Below are 19,759 nucleotides of genomic sequence, written 5' to 3'. Positions count from 1 at the left end.
GGAGGTTCATAGCATCCTCAAGGGGCCACACGGGGGAGTTCAAGGCAGGGTGCAGGCAGAGAGAGCAGGGAAGGACCTGGGGCACATGCCTTTATTAGGGTCTGCAGGTAGAGTGCTTTGGGGTTCTCAGGCTAAGGTCAGATTGGACAACGCAAACCAAAAAGAGCAGGGCTTGGGTAAGTTTCTTGGGGGTCTTATGTAAGAGGCGCAGAAGGGGAAGGCTCTCGCAGATGGGGAGCATGCTTATCACAAGGGCAGTTGAGGTAGTCCTATCAGGAACTTACATTTGTAACTCTGTGGGCTGTTACCTAGGGAAGGCATTCTTGGGAGGGCAAGTGTCAGTTCAAGGTTCCTACAGGACTCTTGGCCATACAAAATGGATGCTGAGGCAGCAATATTACGGAGTAGTTTAGCAAAACTCCCCAAAACACAAAAAAATTAACCTTCACGATAGTCAATTACATATTACTCTTCATCCATCCTCCATTTAAAAAATACATTCACAATAGGAACACGAAGAAATTTAAAAAAAATTCTGGTGAACCAAATAAAATATATACTAGAATGTATAAAATTTTAAAACATATATATGAAATTGTATGGTGTTGGGTCATCATACTGAATATAATTAAATATATTTTATACCCATATGATACCTTGCACTGAATTTTTTAAAAACTAAGATCTCACCATTGTTATATTAATTCAACAAATGGAAAACTGATGTACAGGGGAGCTTCAAACTTAAAAATGGGTTCTACATGTAAAATGTATTTGTAAAGTATTTTCATTTTGTCATTCAAACATCACTCAATCATACAAAAATATTTATTGAACAAAATTTAGTAGGCAGGCACTGTACTAACTTCTGGGACTGTATTTAGAATATCATTAATTCTACTGATCAACTTGGGGAAAACTGGCACCCTTACTACACTGGGTCTTCCAATCCATGAACACAGAGTCTCTCAACTAATTTAGGTTATTGACTTCTCCCACCAGAATTTTGAAGTTAAAGGTTAACTATAAATTGAAGTTCTTTGATTAATACGAACTTATTTAGATTTTCTGTTCTTGGGAGAGTTGTAATAGTGTTTTAATATTTTTTAATGTCTTTAGGGTATTAGTAATGTCACCTCTTTTACTCCTAATTAGAATAATTTTGTCTTGTCTCTTTTTTTCTTGAAGATTTTGGCTGGTATCAAACGTATTGGTTTAAAAAGCTTTTGCTTTTGTTAATTTCCCTTTATTGTTTCCCACTTTCCAATTTATTGATTTTTGCTCTCATATTTATTATTCATTACTGTTGCTTGCCTTCACTTATTTGTTTTTTCTAGCTTTTTCAAGGGAAAGTTTCAATTGATTTAAAACCTTTCTTTAATTCCAATATAAGCATTCAATGTTAAAAATGTCCTAGTTCTAAAAAAAATGTCCTAGTTCTGTGTTAGAAACATCCCAGTTTTGATGTTATATTTCCTTTTAATTCAGTACAAAATATTTTCTAATTTGCACCAAAATTTCTTAGACCAATCAGCTTTTGGAGAGGTTGTTGTTTACTTTCCAAATACTGTGGTAATTATTACATGTTTCTGTTACTGATTTCTACTTTAATTCCATTATTGCCACTTTAATTCCATTTTCATTAATGCTTTCTGTGATTATATTAGATTTGATCATATTTTCTTTTGGTCAGGTATATGGTGAATACTGCTGAATGCTTCAAGCTACTGCTGTGGAACGGAGTGTTCCATCAATGTCATTTAAGTCAAGTTGATTGATAGTCTTCAGACTTCCACATCCATGATATTTTCCGTCTACATGTTTTAATAAATAAAAATGAGACAGTGAATGAATAATAATAATAATAATGAATAATGAGAGTATAGCTAAAGTTTCCAAGAATAATTTTGGATCTATTTCTTTTTTCATTTTTTGTTTCATGTATGTTGAAACCTGCAGTTAGTTGCAACCAAATTTAGGAATAACTTAGGTAATTTTCTCATTCCACCCTTCTTTTGATTCATGTTCACAAGATTTATCATTTCTCTTCCTGTTATTTGTAATACAACTTTGTTATTCTATTTAAAGTGGGTATTCTTAGGACACCTGGGTGGCTCAGTCAGTTAAGTGTCTGCCTTCAGCTCAAGTCCTGCATCAGTCTCCTTGCTCAGTGGGGAGCCTGCTTCTCCCTCTGCTTGCCACTCCCCCTGCTTGTGCTCTCTCTCTCACTCTGACAAATAACTAAAATCTTAAAAAAATAAAGTGGGTATTCTTTTTTTTTCTGGGTGATTTATATTTTTAACAAATTATATTTAAATAATTATGGAGACACAGAATATTGCAAAGATAGTACTGAAAGTTACTCATACCTCTCATCTAGTTTTCCCCACAACTAACACTTTACCATAACTCTAGTATAATATCAAATCCAGAAAAGCAATGTTGATACAAAGTGTGTGCATAATTCTGTGCTATTTTATCGCATATGTAGATTGGTGTAGCCACCACAGCAATCTAAATTCAGAAATATTCCATCATTACAAAGATTTCCCTTGTGCTATTCCTTTATAATCACACCCACCAATACCTTCTGTCATACCTAACAGATGACAAGTAATAATCTGTTTCCATCTGAATAATTTTGTTAAGTAATCATGCATATGTGACCATTTGAAACTAGTTTTTCATTCACTATACTACTCTTGAGAAATATCCAAGTTTTTGTTTATGTCAACAGTTAATTCTTTTTTGTTGCTGAGTAGTATTCCATGGTATGGATGTACCACAAAATTTTAACCATTCACCTGTTGATGGAAATGTAGATTGATTTGTTTGTGACTATTCCAAATAAAACTGTTGTAAATATTTAAATACAGGCTTTTGGGTAGATACTTTTCATTACTCTAAGATAGTAATAAAAACCCATGACTACAATTATTGATTCTTACTGTGTGTTCAGTTTTAAAAGAAACTTCTAAAGTGGTTTTTAAAGAGTGGATTTGATGTACCCATCATGAATGTATGAGTTCCAGTTTCTCCACATCTTCTTCAGAATTTTGTATGGTCAATGTTATATACTTTAACTCTTGTAACAAGTATGTAATTTTATGTCATCATGGTATTAGTTTGGATTTTCCTAATTGCTAATGATTTTCAGTATCTGTCCATGTTCTTAGTGACATTTCTCTAGCCTCATCAGTAAAATGCTTTTACATGTCTTTTGCCCAATTTCTAACTATATGGTTTGCATTTTTATTGTTGAGTTTAAAGGTTATTTATGTATTTTAGGCACAAGTCCAATGACATATTAGTGTTTTCTGAATATTTTCTCTGAAAATGCAGATTGTCTTTCCATTTTCTTCATAGGAAACTATGCAGAGCAAAAGTATAAAAGTTTAGTGTAGCCCAACTTATCAATCTTCTTTAATGGGTTGTGCTTTTGTTTTCATGATTAAGAATACCTTGCCAAGCCCTAGATCCTATATTTTCTCCTATCATTAGGTCTAAATGTTTTATTGTTTTGCATTTACATTTAAGTTTATGATCTATTTTGAATTAATTTGGGTAGAAGATACATGAGGTTTAGGCAAAGGTTTATTTTTAAAATTTATAAATATTTAATCTGACCCAGAACCTAGTATTGAAAATACCATCTTTCTTCTATTGAACTGGTTTTAGAAATTTGTCAAAAGCCCAAAATAGGTATATTTCTGTGGGTCAATTTCTGGGTTCTCTATTACTTGATACGTCTCTTTCCCTTCATCAAAACCATGCAGACCTGATAATGGTGACAATTCAATGTCTTAAAATCAGGTAGAGTGATAACACTCACTATAGAAATCTTTTAATAAATTGTTTAGGCCATTCTAGTTACATTGTCTTTCCTAGAGGGACATCTTAATTGCTTCTAAGTTTGGGCAATTATGAATACAGCTGCTACAAATATACATGTACAGGTGTTTGTGTGGACATAAAATTTCAAATCCAATGGGTAAATAACAAGTACAATTGGTGGGTCATATGGCAAGATTATGTTTACTTTTGTAAGAAGCTGCTGAAATATCTTCTAAAGTGGCTGGCTGTACCACTGTGTATTCCTACTAGTAATGTATAAGAGCTCCTATTACTCCAAACCCTCACCAGAATTTGGAGTTGTGTTCTGGATTTTGTTTAATTTAATAGGTGTGTAGTAGTATCTCCTCGTTTTAATTTGCATTTCCCTGATAACATATAATGTGGAGTGTCTTTCATGTGCATATTTCCCATCTGTATATCTTCTTTGGCGGGATGTAAGTTAAATTCTTTGGCTCATTTTAAAATCAGATTGCATTCTTACTATTGATTTTTCAGAGATCTTTGTATATTTTGGCTAATAGTCTTTTCTCAGATGTCAGTGCTTGCAAATGTTTTCGTCTTTTATCAGTGTCTTGCAAATATTTTTTCTACCAGTTTCTGGCTTGTTTTCCTACTCTCTTGGCATTGTCTTTTGCAGAACACATGTTTTTAATGCTAATGAAATCTAGCTTTTCAATGATCTCTTTCATCGATTGTGCCTTTGGTATTTTACCAAAAAAAGTCATTGCCATATCCAAGATCATCTAGGTTTTCTCCTATTTTACCTTCTAGGAGTCTTAAAATTTTGCATTTTACATTTAGGTCTATGATCAATTTTTAGTTTTTGTATAGGGTGTAAGGTCTGTGTCTGGATTCATTTTTTTCACGTGTAAGTCCCAACTGTTCCAGCAACACTTGTTGAAAATACTATCTTTGCTCCATTGTATTGCCTTTGCTCCTTTGTCAAAGATCAGTTGACTACACTGGACTCTCTATGCTATTCCACTGATTTGTCTATTCTTTTGCCCAAACCACACTGTCTTAATTGCTGTAGCTTTGTAGTAGGTGTTGAAGATGAGTATCTCCAGTTCTGACTTTGCTCTTTTCCTTCAGTGTTTGTGTTGGTAATTTTGTCTTTTGCTTTTCCATATAAATTTGGAATTAGTTTGTCAAAATCCACAAAATAACTGCTGAGATTTTTACTTGGATTGCATTGAATCCATAGACCAAGTTGGGAAGAACTGACAATTTGGCAATATTAAGTCTTCCTATCCATGAACATCAAATATTTACTTATTTAATTCTTTTATTTCATTCATCAGTGGTTTGTAACATATTTTCTTATAGACCTAATTATTTCATTTCAGTGTGTGTGTGTGTGTGCGCGCGCGCGCTAATATAAATGGTATTGCTTTTAACTTCAAATTCCACTTGCTGATTGCTGATATATAGGAAAGCATTTAACTTTTAAATATTAACTTTGGGGGCACCTGGGTGGCTCAGTTGGTTAAGCATCTGCCTTCAGCTCATGATCTCAGGGTCCTGGGATCAAGTCCCACATCGGGCTCGCTGCTCAGTGGGGAGCCTGCTTCTCCCTCTCACTCTCCCTCTCTCTCTCTCAAATAAATAAAATCTTTAAAAAAAATATTAACTTTGTATCATACAACCTTGCTATAATCACTTATTAGTTCTAGAAATTTTTTGTTGATACTTTGGAATTTCTACATAATCATGTCATCTCTGACAAAGATAAATGCCTCCTAATCAAACTGTATAACTATTATTTCCTTTTCTTGTACTATTGTTGGACTCTCAGCATATTTTTAAAAAGTGATGAGATGAAATATCCTTGCCTTGTTTCTGCTCTTAGCAGAAAATTGGCATATACCATCATTAAATATAATATTGCCTGTAGGTTTTTTGTATAAGTTCTTGATCAAGTTGAGGATGTTATGCTCTATTTTTAATTTACTGGGATTATTTTTTATCATGAATGGGTTTTAGATTTTGTGAAATGATTTTTCTACATTTATTGATATGATCATATATTATTTTTCTTTTTTTAGCTTGTGATGGATTACAAAAACTGATTTTTGAATGTTGAAGTCACACACATAGGATAAATCTCATGGTTGTGGCATAAAATTTTTATACATTGTTGAATTTGATATGCTAATATTGTTGGGAATTTTTGCATCTGTATTCATGAGAGATATAGGTTTGTAGTTTCCTTATAGTGTCTTTGTCTGGTTTTAATATATAGTAATGATGATTTCATTGTATGAGTTAGGAAGTATTTTTACAGTTTCTATTTTCGGAAAGAGATTGTAAAGTTGAGGTATAACTTCTCCCTTAAACGGCTGATAGAATTCCCCAGTGAATCCATCTAGACCTTCTGGTTTTCTTTTGGGAATGTTATTTATTGATTTAATTTAATACATAAAGGCTTTTTGAAATCGCCTATTTCTTAAGGAATTTCACAACTATATTTAGGTGATACTAATCTGTAGTTTAATTGTATTTTTACTGCCTTTGCCTTTTGTATAATAATAACACTAGCCTTACAAAATGAGTTAAGAAGTGTTTTTCCTGTTTTCTGGAAGACATCACATACAAATTGGTGATAATTTTTTTTTTTTTTTGAGAGAGAGAGAATGAGAGAGAGCACATGAGAGGGGGGAGGGTCAGAGGGAGAAGCAGACTCCCTGCCGAGCAGGGAGCCCGATGCGGGACTCGATCCAGGGACTCCAGGATCATGACCTGAGCCGAAGGCAGTTGCTTAACCAACTGTGCCACCCAGGCACCCGGTGATAATTCTTTAAATATTTGGTTCAATTTTCCAGTAAAACAAAGTGGGCCTAGAGATTATTTTCCCAGGAGTATTTAAATGTAATTTACTAAGTTGGTATCGGGTATTCATTTTCTTTTGTAAGTTATGATAGTTTGGGTCATTTGAGGGATAGGTCCATTTTATTTAACATGTCTAATCCAAAGATGACAATTACGCAGTTTCCCCTTATTATCCCTTTAAGGTCTTTATGATTTATTGCTATCTCATTTCACTTGTGTTATTAAGGATTTGTGGCTTCACTTTTTTGCCAATCTTAGTAGGTTTGTGAATTTCAATCTTTTCAATGAAACAGCTTTAATTTTTTCCATTGTTTCATTTAATTCATTTAATTTTATTGATTTTCTGATCTTATTTTCATTTTCTTCATTCTTCTTGCTTTGGACTTAATTTGCGAGTTCTTTCCCAGTTCCTTAAGGTGTTTTGTTTACTGATTTGAAGTTTTTGTGTTTTATAAGTATTCACTGATATAAATTTCAGCACTGATTGGGCTGTGTCTTTATATTTTAAATGTAATTAATTTTCATGTTTTTATTACTGTTAAGACATCATCTTTGACTAATCGCTTGTTTAAAAGTATGTTGGTTAGTCTCCAGGTGTTTAAAATTTTTCTTGTTATCTGGGCATGTGGATGGCTCATTCGGTTAAGTGGCCAACTCTTGGTTTCAGCTCAGGTCATGATCTCAGGGTCCTGGGATAGAACCCCATGTCAAAGTCTGCGCTCAGCAGGGAGTCTGCTTGTGGATTCTCTCTCCCTCTACCTCTGCCCCTCCCCCCAACTCTTGCATGCATGCACTCCCTCTCTCAAATAAATCTTTTTAAAAATAATTTCCCGTTACCTTTCAGTTATGTATTTCTACTTTGATAGTGTTGTGGTAAAAACACTATATATGATTAAAATTCTTTTCAACATGTTGAGGTTTTGCGACCCAAAATATGATTTTCTACATGGCCTATGTGCATTTGAAAAGAAAGTACTTTGGTATTACTGAATGGACTGTTCTACACACGTCAATTAAATCAAGGTAGTTCATAGTTTTGATCAGGTCTCTATTTTCTAATTATTGTTGAGAAATGTACTTATCAATTTTATTTGTTAATTTTATTATTTCTGTATCTGTTATTGCTTTCTCTATTCTGGAGCTCTGTTGTTTGATGCATAAAATTAAAAACTGTTATATATTCTTAGTTGTTTTGTAATGCAACCTCTTTCTGGCCTCCACAGTTTCTGATGACAAATCTGTCATTTGCATTTTTTTCCTACAAGTAATGCATTTGACCCCCTCTGGCCACTTTCACAATTATCTTTTGTTTTCAAAGCTTTGATTATTAATGTGCCTCAGACAGATTTCTTTAGGATTCTAAGGTTTAGGGTTCAGTAAACTTTGTGAATCCATTGGTTTATGTATTTTCAAACATTGGAGGAATCTTTGGTCATTATTTTGTCAAACGGGATTTACCGCTTTCTTCCCCCCTTGTACAACCCCAATGACAACAATGTGGACTTTTTTTTATGGTCTCTAACACCATTGAGGCTTTCTCCATTTTTTTTTTTTTTAGTCTGTTTGCTCTCTGTTGCTCAGTCTGAATAATTTCAATTCCTTTAAGTTCACTAATAAGTCTTCTCTGCCATCTCCATTCCATTTAGTTACCTATTATATTTTTCAGTTGTGAAATTAAACACTTTACATATCCTCTTTCCTGAGACTTTCTGGTTATTTTGTTTCAAGTGCTTGTAATTGCTTGTTAAATCATTCCCATAAGGACTGCTTTAAAATTCTCATCAGGTAATTCCAACATCTGTGTCATCCTGGTTTGTGATAATAATGGGTGATTTTTTAATCCTCTACTAGACATTCTGGGTATGTGAGACTCTGCAATTAATTTGAATCTTCTCTTTTTACAGACCTCCTTTGAGACAACTCTGGTAAGGGAGGGAGTTTCTGCCATCTAAGTACCAGGTAGGCGTGAAAGTACAGGTTCTCCCCTTGGCATTCTTTAAACTCTAAGAGTGAGGAAAGGCTCATTGCTGCTGGTCATATGTAGGTATGAGAGAACAGCATATTTTATTAATGCTCCTCACCATATGTCCTCCCCAGGTACCAAGATGGATGGATCTTAATGAGAGCTGGATGGTCAAAGTACCAGCTTGCCACATGGTTTCATCTGAAAACCAAAAGGGAGAGGGAAAGGCTCTTCATTTTGCTGGATGTGAATATAAATCCAAGATGTCCGCAAGGCCTCTACTTATGCTGTGATGGGATTAATGTTAACACTGTGAAGTAGACTTTGCTGTGCAGTGGATTTTCTTTGATACCATCCTGACACTGGTTGAGGGGGCGATGAGAGGCTCATTATAGCTTGGCAGTGCTAAAGTCTATGATCTCCACTCAGCCTTTGCTGATGGGGGTGTGGATTGAGTGATTTTTATCCTGAAGTTTAAATGGAGTAGGGCAATATTATCTAAAAGTTCTTATTTGATGGGTTGTCACTGTCTAAAGAGAACCCTTTCCCTAGGGCTTTGTTCTGTTTTGATTTTTGGTCTCTGCCTGGAGACCTATTTGCCAAATTCTCCAGCACTTAACCTGAGATATATTAGGAAAAAGAAAAAAAAAAAAAAACAATTTGGAAACTCAACACCTAGTTATCCCTTGGGTCCCATTTGTCTCTTGCTGATGTCCACTCATTTCTTCTTCTTCCTATTTATTTATTTATTTATATTTGTTGTAAGTAGGCTCCACACCCAATGTGGGGCTTGAACTCATGACCCTGAGATTATGAGTTGCGTGCTCTACTGGCTCTATCTGGCTGGCACCCCTCCATTCATTTATTTTTCAGTCTTCCTATATGTCTTTTATATATAATGTCCAGGGGTGTTTTTTTTTTTGGCAAATATGATAATGCATTTATTCCACTAATCTCGAGCCAAAAGTTCTAGACCATGTAGAATAAATGGATTTGGTTGCTATATGTCCATTCTTTTATTATTTATCTCTCCACTTTCTAAAACTCCATTTTTATTCTTTCTTCTATTCCTTTGGATTATTTGAATATCTTGTAGTATTCTACTTTAGTAAATTTTTTAGTATGTCTTCATATTTTTGAGAGGTTTCTCTAAGGATTACAATACACATACCTGATATTCTGTGTACTAAACATTAATATATTACTACTTAAAATAAAACCTACAAATCTTAGAACCACATATGTCCCATTACTGTGTCATAAGCTGTTAACTTGTGATTTTGTCATACATGCAAGCTAAAAGTAAGCTTGTCACAGTTTTATGAATTCTGGCAGAAGAGCTAAGAATCGTGCATCAGTGACAAAAGATTTTATGACTCATGACACAGTAAGAAGTATGAGCATCTTCACATTGATTTCAAGAGGAGTCTACATTGGTTCTTCAAGCCTCCCAACACATTCCAAGAGGGCAATGAGAAGTGGTCTAGGTAGATTATGCACAGGTAATAGTTTTGCATCAGGTGAGGAATCCCAAGTTTAGGAAACCTGAATATTTTGGCTTCTCCATATACTGACTTTTCCAATAGGCCCAAAGGATTAATCCAGGTACCACAGGATGTATTAGTGATTGCAGAGGCTTCTGCCTTTGCCCGCAAGTTGGGACCCTAGGCCAGTTCTATAGTCCAAAACAATTCTGGCCAATGAGTTGAAACTGACCTGACTGCCTTACAGGGACTAGATGAAGGAATCTTAGTGACTTAAGCACCCCATTGGGTCAGCTTTCCTTGAAGCTTTGTTTCAGGTGGGGGAGCAGGAAATAAAGTTTCCCAGAGAGGGATAGCTGCAACATTTTTAAGATGAGATAACCCTAGGGCCAGGTTTTCTGCATTCTTAAAAACACTAATGTCATCTGACAAACAAGGCTTGTTGGACTCTTCTCCCAAAATGGGTAATCTGTATGTTTTAAGAGGTCTTAGACATTCCAACCTCTGTCCCAGAAAGAAACATTATTATTTGGAAACTTTAAAAAACAAAACTAAACTAAAAAACCTGCTCTCTGCTAAAGTTACCTCAAAACACCTATGTGATAATTTTCACATATTTTACATATAAATATATTGAAATCCCCCCTCAGACATTGTAATTTTGTTTCCAAGAGTCATGCACACATAAAAGGAATTAGTAGAAAAGGTTATCCTATTTGTCCAGATATTTACTACTACTGTTGCTCAAACTTTATCCCTGAAGTACCAAGTTTCTCTGTGGTATCTTTTTTTTTTTTTTTTTTAGATTTTATTTATTTATAGGACAGAGAAAGACACCGCAAGAGAGGGAACACAAGCAGGGGGAGTGGGAGAGGGAGAAGCAGGCTTCCCGCCGAGCAGGGAGCCCGTTGTGGGGCTCGATCCCAGGACCCCAGGATCATGACCTGAGCCGAAGGCAGACGCTTAACGACTGAGCCACCCAGGCGCCCCTCTCTGTGGTATCATTATCTGAAGAATATTTATCATTTTTTTTAAGATTTTATTTTTTGTGAGAGAGCAAGCGAGCACAAAGTGGGGGAGGGAGGGTCAGAGGGAGAAGCAGACTCTCCACTGAGCAGGGAGCCTGATGTGGGACTCAATCCCAGGACCCTGAGATCATGACCTGAGCCAAGGCCAATGCTTAACCGACTGAGCCACCCAGGCGCCCCTATCATTTCTTTTAGAGCATTTCCATGATGGAAAAAATTTCTAGTTTTTCCTTCATCTGAGGGTAACTTTATCTTGAATTCATTTTAAAGGATATTTTTGCTTGTTATGGAATTCTGGATTTATTCTTTACCTTCAGCACCTTAAAGATGTCCTGTCTTCTGGACTGTATATAGTATCTGACAAGAAATACAATCATTCAAAATTAGTTATCCTATATGTAATACAGTGAGTTTTGGTAGGAACTTTCAAGATTTTTTCATCATTCACTTTCATCAGTTTGATTACATTGTGTATTGGTATACATTTAGGTGTATTCTCTTCAAGGTCACAAATCTTCTTGAACATGTACATTTGTCTTCCATTGAATTTTAGAAATTCTTTCCTCAAATATTTTTTTCTATGCCAATCTCTATCTTTTTGGGACTCCAACCACACAAATATTGAACCTTTTGAAATTGTCACATAGATTCTTGAAGCCCTATTTTTTTTTCAAAATGTTTTTCAAATTTTATAGTTTCTAATTTTCAGGTTCACTGATCATCTGTCACCTTAAATCTGCTATTGAACTCATTCATTTTTTACAACAAATTTTAGACATTTTGTTTTTCAGTTTAGTAAATTCCACCTGGTTCTTTGAAGTTTTATTTTCTGAGAACTTCTATTTTTTAATTCATCTTTAAAGTACTGACCTATCATGGAATATAGTAATAACGGTTGCTTTAAAATCTCTATGATGGGGTGCCTGGGTGGCTCACTTGTTAAGCGTCTGCCTTCGGCTCAGGTCATGATCCCAGAGTACTGGGATCGAGCCCTGCGTCGGGCTCCCTGCTCAGCTGGGGGCCTGCTTCTCCCTCTCCCTCTCCCCCTGCTTGTGTTCCCTCTCTCGCTGTCTCTGTCAAATAAATAAAATCTTTAAAAATAAAAATAAATAAAATCACTATGATAATACCAAAATCTCTAATATCCTGTGTCTGGCATCTATTCATTGTCACATATTTCCCCTGGTTCTTTGTATTTTTGGATTGTTGGGCATTTTGCACATTGTTGTAAGAATCTGATCTCTTTAAAAATCTCCTGGACAATGTATGTGTGAATGCCCTTTTAAAAAGGCAATCAATTCAGTTAGGTTCAGACCACAACTTCGATCTCCCCTTTTATGAGAAGTGCTTCCAATATCTAATTTTCAGTCTTTACCATGATGATTTGGGTCTACCTCACATATGATCTCTGAGTTCAGTCTGTAACATGGGTGGGGCTTCATATTATAAATTCCAAAAGCTATTTCTATGTTTTATTTTGGACTATCTCATACATGTTCACATTGAAGATGAGCTCAAGAAACTGCTTCAGTTCATATACGAAATAAGGAGATCCCCTTCTTCAGCTCTCTCATCTCTAAAATTACCCTATTCTCCAGCTCCAAAGGTTTCTTTTTCTCACTCCAAAGTAGACTAGATGCATGCCTTCTCTGGATATTAAGCCACATTTGTTGCCATGGAGATCTGCACAAATGGAGTCACCCTTGGGAAAAGCAAAAAATAGAGACTTAACAGAATTCTATGCACTCTTCTATTCACAAGGGTCCCCTTTTGCACATTGCTCTAATAAAGATGGCTTTTCCTCCTGCAGACTTCAGTGCCTCTGGCATCACCATCATGCAGTTCCAGAACTGTAGCTGTCTTTAGGGAAAATCCAGGAGGAAGGAGGCCAGAAGGAAGGGAGAGAGATGGGGATGGAGAATAAATATGAATAAAAATATTTCCTATATACTTCAGCTTACAAGTACCCAATAGCCAGTCAGCTGGCCAGAAAGATAAGGGTTCTCTAAGATTTTCTGTCTATGCTCATTTACAGTTCTGTACTAGTGATGCCCTCAGACCAAAGCCAGAAGTAATTTATACATTTTTCCTAGGTTATACAATTTGTTTGCATATAATTGTTCATAGTAGCCACTTATGATCCTTGTACTTCTGTGGTATCAGTTGTAATGTCTCTTTATTGAGTCCTCTCCTCTCCTTTTCTTCTTGGTTAGAGTATCTAGTTTGCCAATTTTTTCTTTTAAAAAAAGCTCTTAGTTTCATTGATTTATCTTTGCAGTCTCTATTTATATCTGCTCTTTATTATGTCCTTCCTTCTTTGAACTCAGTCTTAGTTTGTTCTTTGTCTAATTTCTTAAGGTATAGAATTAAGTTGAGATCTTTGTATTAATGTAGGAATTTATCGTTATAATCATTTCCCTTGGCATGTTTTTTCATTTGTCTCAAAATATTATTTCCTTTGGATGTTTAGGCTAATATTTTTCATAAAACATTGTAGTTTTCAGGTATCACTTCTACAAATGTCATTTTCCATGTTTCCCCCTCTATTTCTAACACTGGCATAACATACATGTTGGTATGCACAATGGCATCCCACATTTCTATGAAACTGCTTTCTTCCTTTTTCCTGTATTCTTTAAATTGTATAATGTCTGTCAATCTGTGTTCAAGCCCACTGATTGTTTATTCTGACAATTCATATTACTGTTGAAACACTCTAGTGATTTTTCTTTTCTATTTGTCTATACTTTTCAACTCCAGATTGTCCCTACAGCTCTTTCTACAATTCCTATTATTTTTTTTTAGAGATTTTATTTGACAGAGAGAGACACAGCGAGAGAGGGAACATAAGCAGGGGGGAGTGGGAGAGGGAGAAGGAGGCTTCCCGCGGAGCAGGGAGCCTGATGCGGGGCTTGATCCCAGGACCCTGGGATCACGACCTGAGCCAAAGGCAGACGCTTAATGACTGAGCCACCCAGGCGCCCCTACAATTCCTACTTATTGATACTATTTGATGAAACACTATCTTCATACCTGTACCTTTTAAAGCATGGTTTCCTCTAGTTCTTTGAACATAGCTGATTTAAAATATTTATCTGCTAAATCTGATATGTAGGCCTTTAAATGTGGGTTCTGCTACCAACCTCTTTTGCTTTATGGTGACATTTTCTTCTTTCTTTGCAGGTCTGGAGATTTTTCAGCTCAAAAGTAGGCATTATAAATGATATATAGTAGCAATACTGGCTAGTTAACCACAAGATGAATCCAGGGCTGGTAGTTACTGTTCACATTTTTAATATGTTAAGTGATTGACTGGACTTTTAGTGAAGTCTCTTTCTCCCATGATATGATGGGAGCCTATGATACTGCTCCTCAGAGGGCACAGCCCCAGAAATGTCGTTACCCTAGGATGGCAGTGCACAATTTCTATTCTTGAACATACTGAGCTGCTAGCCTACATTAACTGTAAGTTAATTTTCCTATCACTTATAACAATGCTCTGGGGGCATATCTTACTGTATATTCTAATCCAATTAAACTCGGTCCATTTGCAGGGGCAGTTTATGATGCCAGTCTTTGTTCTGACTACAGGAATGCTATTCTTAACTCTTTACCTGGTTCTCTGTGGCAAATCAGCCTACAGTTTAGCAAGTTGCTCTCATTAAACTACCAGCTAAGTACTTAACACCGAATTATCATTTTTTAAGACTGCCCATAGGCTTGAACGTCCCCCTGCTCTTTTAAATAAAATTTCATCAGGGAGGGCTTCAGAACTCTGTTCTCGTGTTCTGCCCGTTCTACTCAGCAACATTTATCATCCAGATGCACTGAGCTGTGTGTAGCAGGGCGGGGGGGGGGGGGGCAGTGACTACCTTGGCTCAAAGTAACAGCCCAAATTTATAGGGATTAGCTGTTCTCAACTTGCCTCACCTGGTATGGTATATCAATGGTCCAAACAACCTGGAATGAAGATAAGAGTATTCTGAGCGTATCAGGCCTGAGGAAGAGCTTCTGCTCTATGTGTCTGGGTTGGGAGAACAGAAGTCCTCTTCCTATCAGCTACAATTGACTGGAAGTGAGGATCTACAAAACTGAGCTGTGGGGATATGGAATTTTAGCATCACTCCATTCTGGACAATAGACCTCAACTATTAGCTAAAAGAGAGGGATCCCTGTATTCCTCACTGCAAATGCTTGGAGTGGTCACTGTCTTGCTGAATTGAGATGGGAGAACTGAGTGGTGGTTCAAACGCCATAGAGTCTTTTTATTCCGTTTTAGTACAATTCTCAAAATTTTTTCATTTGCTGTATGCCATTAGAATTTCAAGAGGTGTTAAACTGTTGTAAATTTTGCTCATCTCACCAGTTACATTTGTTTCCCTGGAGAGTAGATTCACAAAATCCTTACACTGTCATTTAAAAAATGGAAACACCTTAATTTCACATGTTTTTACTCTTACTGTCAATTCTTTGATACTTTATTCTTTCAAAGCTATTATCTTTATCTGAGGAATTAATCAAATTGGCATTTTAAGTTTAAGGGGGGGCATTAGATAGGTGTTTTAGATTCCCAAACTAGATATGAATTCCTTCTTTGGTAAAGCAAACTTGTCTTTTGAACTTTTTCTTCCTTCCTTCCTTTTTTTTTTTTTAAAGGACTACATTACTTTTGTTTATTTTGATGTAAGTTCTATGCCCAACTTGGGGCTCAAATTAACAATCCCAAGATCAAGAGGTGCACTAAGGTGTCTCAATAAGGACAGAGCTTGTTTTTCCCCAACTTTTTAAATCTTTCATATTTCACTCTTAAAGCTACTGTTGTCCAACAGCATTTATGTATCACAGTACTTACTTATTGCAGCATACCCTACAATGCTTCCTTTTCCTAATTATTGAATTCCATCATATGGTCAAATTTTACAATTTTTCCTATTCCTTAAAATTAACTTGCACTTGCTAATAAATTTCTTCCCTTATTAACAAAGACGGTAGATCTAACCAAACTTCTAGATTACTTTAAAAATCTCACCACAGTGGGAAGAAAATAACCTAAGCAATCCAGATACTATGGAATTTTTAATAATTATATAAGCAATAGATAGAAAAGACTGCACATATATCAAATGAAGTGAATATGGACCACATATAATGCTATGCTAACGCTTTTCTTCTTGCATGGTAATGAGTGATGACTGGTAAGTGGTTTGCAAGACTCACTGTAATTTACGTTACTTTTACAATCTGTACTATTTTTCAATTTTCTTGTACTAATACTAGTGCCCACACTCAATATCTATTGTACACTTTCACATTCATACAAAACAGAGAACATCTGTCACATTACCACATTTGATTCACATTTAAATCATTAGTGTTCATGTATGGATGAACACTTGAAACAATGATTTAGGAGAAAACAATAGCAGATAAGTAAATGGTTAAAGAGCTTTTGCCTATCAGATAGTGCAACCAACTAAATCAAAAAAAAAATAAGGAAAATGGTAACCCTAATATACTTTAAGTGCCCCATAGGGGTTCATCAAAAAAGAAATAATAATTCCACTTTTGGAAATGATTGGAGAATATATAGTACACTCTGGGGAGGATCCTCAGTAATTGGCATTTTAATGTAGTTTTAAAATTACAGAAATCTTATACACGGAAGACAGTATAAATTATATGTATATTTAAAGACTAATTTGACAAGCTTAATGAAGAAAATATTTCTAGTATCACTGAAGTGGCATGTATTCTACTTTAATTTTTAACCAGAGGAACCACTATCCTGAATTTTGTTAATACATTTGGCTTCTTTGCTGAAAAGAATGTGAGATACATGCATAATGTATAGTTACAGTTCATTATTTTTCATTGCCATAATCCACTAAAAGAAAACACCACAAAAATTAATATATCTATTCTGTTGACAGACATTTGCATGTTTTCCAATTTAGAGCTATTATGAATAGTGATGATATAGACATTAACACGTCTTTAGGTGAACATATACATATCTTTGTGGTCATATACATATAAGTTAAATTTTGGAATCACAGGATATGTGCATGTTCAGCTTTACAAACATATCATTAAAAGATCTTCTAACATGACTTTCACCAATCATACTCCCACCATTACTCTATGAAAGATATTTGTTAGCAAAATACTCACCAATATTTGGCATCCTCAATCCATTTCATTTTAGCCTTTCTAGAGGGTATTAGTACTGCTTAGAGTTTTTGTTATTTCTGTTGCCAAATGAGGCCCTACAGCTGTGTTTTATGTGGAAAATGCTCAAGTCTTCAGCAAACTCATATGGAATCAACTGCCAATTTCATATTGATCCCAAGAGTTGTTTAGAAATTCAGAAAAATCAGCATTTTGCAAAAAGTTAGATATACCTATTATAGTCTTTAGATAATCTCATAAAATTTTAATTAGTTGTAATAAATATATTGCAAATTACCTTAAACAGATCCAGACCAAGGATTAGTAAACTACACCATGCAAGCCAAATCTGGCTCTCCACCTATTTTATTTTTTAGGTAACTAATTCCTTTAATTTTTTAATGAGGTTAACACCCACATACACAACATTCACCATTTTATTAAAAAATTTTTTACTTAAAATTTTTTAGTTGACACACAATGTTACATTGGTTTCAGGTGTAGAACAAAGTGATTCAATGCTATACATTATGTTATGATCACTGCAAGTGTAGCTACCACCTGTCACCATACAATGCTATTACAATACTATTGACTATATTCCGTATGCTGTAACCATTTTATCAATTTTAAATAGTACAATTCAGTGGCTTTTAGTACATTCACAACCTTGTGCAACCATCACCATGGTCAACTCTTTATTTTAGTAAGGCAGTAGAAAACCCAAGACTTATTAAGCAGTCATTCTCCATTCCCCATACCCATACTTGTTGACAACCACTAATCTGCTTTGCTTCTATGGATTTACCTCTTTCATATTTCATGTAAAATGAATTAGGCCCTTATATGTTTGTTTTCATTCACTTAGCATAATGATTAATAGGAATATCCATGTTATACTGTGTATCCATAATTCATTCAACTATAAAGTTGAGTAATACTGCATTTTTTGATATACCACTTTATTTAAACAACATATAGTACATCATTAATTTTTGATGTAGCGTTCGACCCATCAGTTGCATGTAACACCCATGCTCATCACAACACGTGCCCTCCTTAATGCCCATCACCCAGTTACCCCATCCCCCGACCCACCTCTCCTTCCGCGACACTCAGTTTGTTTCCCAGAGTCAAGGGTCTCTCATGGTTTTTCTCCCTCTCTGATTTCTTCCCATTCAGTTTTCCCTCCCTTTCCCTGTGGCGCTCCGCACTATTCCTTATATTCCACATGAGTGGAACCATATGATAATTGTCCTTCTCTGATTGACTTATCTCACGTAGCCTAATACCCTCCAGTTCCATCCACATCAATGTAAATGGTAGGTATTCATACTGAGGGCTGAGTAATATTCCATTGTATATATATATATATATATATATATATATACACACACCGAATCTTCTTTATCCATTCATCTGTTGAAGGACATCTTGGCTCCTTCCACAGTTTGGCTATTGTGGACACTGCTGCTATGAACACTGGGGTGCAGGTGCCCCTTCTTTTCACTACATTTGTATCTTTGGGGTAAATACCCAGTACTTCAATTGCTGGGTCGTAGGGCAGCGCTATTTTTAACTTGAGAAACCTCCATACTGTTTTCCAGAGTGGCTGTACCAGCTTGCATTCCCACCAACAGTGTAAGGTGGATATACCACTTTCATCACCTCATGAATACTGGAGTAGTTTCCACCTTTCAACTATGATGAATAGTGTGGCTATACACATTCGCATACAAAAATTTTATTTAAAAATGGATTCCTTTAACTTAGGGATATGACTTGGTGTGGAACTGCTGGGTCATCGAAATTTTGTGTTTAGTTTTTTTTTTTTTTTACTTCTTAGTACCAAGCACTGTGTTAGGTTATTTATTTTATTGAAGTATAATTAACTCACTGTGTTATATTAGTTTCAGGTGTACAATATGATTCAACAATTTTACATACTATTCACTCATAAAAAAATGAGATCTTGCCATCTGCAACAACATAGGTAGACCTAGAGAGTAAAATGCTAAGTGACATAAGACAAATACTGTATGATTTCATTCATATGTGGAATTTAAGAAACCAAACAAATGAACAAAGGAAAAAAGAGACTCAAAGAGAACTGCTGTTTACAAGAAGGTAGGTGGGTAGGGGATGAGTAAAATGGATAAAGGGGAGCAAGAACATACTTACTGTGATGAATACCAAGTAATCTCTATATTTCTGAGGAACCACCATCCTGTTTTCCACAGCAGCCTCACCATTGGACAGCTCCCTGTAGCAAAGACCAAAAATTCCGATTTCTCCACACTCTTGCCAATATTTACTATTTCTCATTTTTCATGTAATAGCCATAGTACTGAGAGTGAAGTGATAGCTCATTTATTCTAAATTGAATTTCTCAAATAAACAGTAATGTTAAAGATTTTCATGTACTAATGGCT

At 35.4% G+C, this 19,759-nt stretch overlaps 1 protein-coding gene across 28 annotated transcripts in view; it reads right to left on the bottom strand.

Moving 5' to 3' along the window:
- Positions 1–19,759, bottom strand: part of LOC129045928 (uncharacterized) — a 149,734-nt gene that overhangs the window by 54,380 nt on the left and 75,595 nt on the right. For 21 of the 28 annotated variants that reach the window (XR_010406186.1, XR_010406185.1, XR_010406171.1 and 18 more), the window contains one exon: positions 19,509–19,590. Coding sequence is in view for 1 of the 28 variants with exons in the window: in XM_064574268.1 (XP_064430338.1) it covers positions 19,573–19,586 (14 nt within the window). In the remaining 27 variants the exon portion in view is untranslated. Of the gene's footprint in view, positions 1–4,353; positions 19,591–19,759 lie in introns of those variants that run through there. The other 7 variants (XR_010406179.1, XR_010406178.1, XR_010406180.1 and 4 more) reach the window with 3 other exon arrangements.

The sequence above is a fragment of the Mirounga angustirostris genome, unplaced genomic scaffold (genome assembly GCF_029215605.1).
Source record: "Mirounga angustirostris isolate CCGP_5_RB_7025 unplaced genomic scaffold, mMirAng1.0.hap1 SCAF_11, whole genome shotgun sequence".
Classification (NCBI taxonomy): domain Eukaryota; kingdom Metazoa; phylum Chordata; class Mammalia; order Carnivora; family Phocidae; genus Mirounga; species Mirounga angustirostris.
This window is presented reverse-complemented; position numbering and strand designations above follow the sequence as displayed.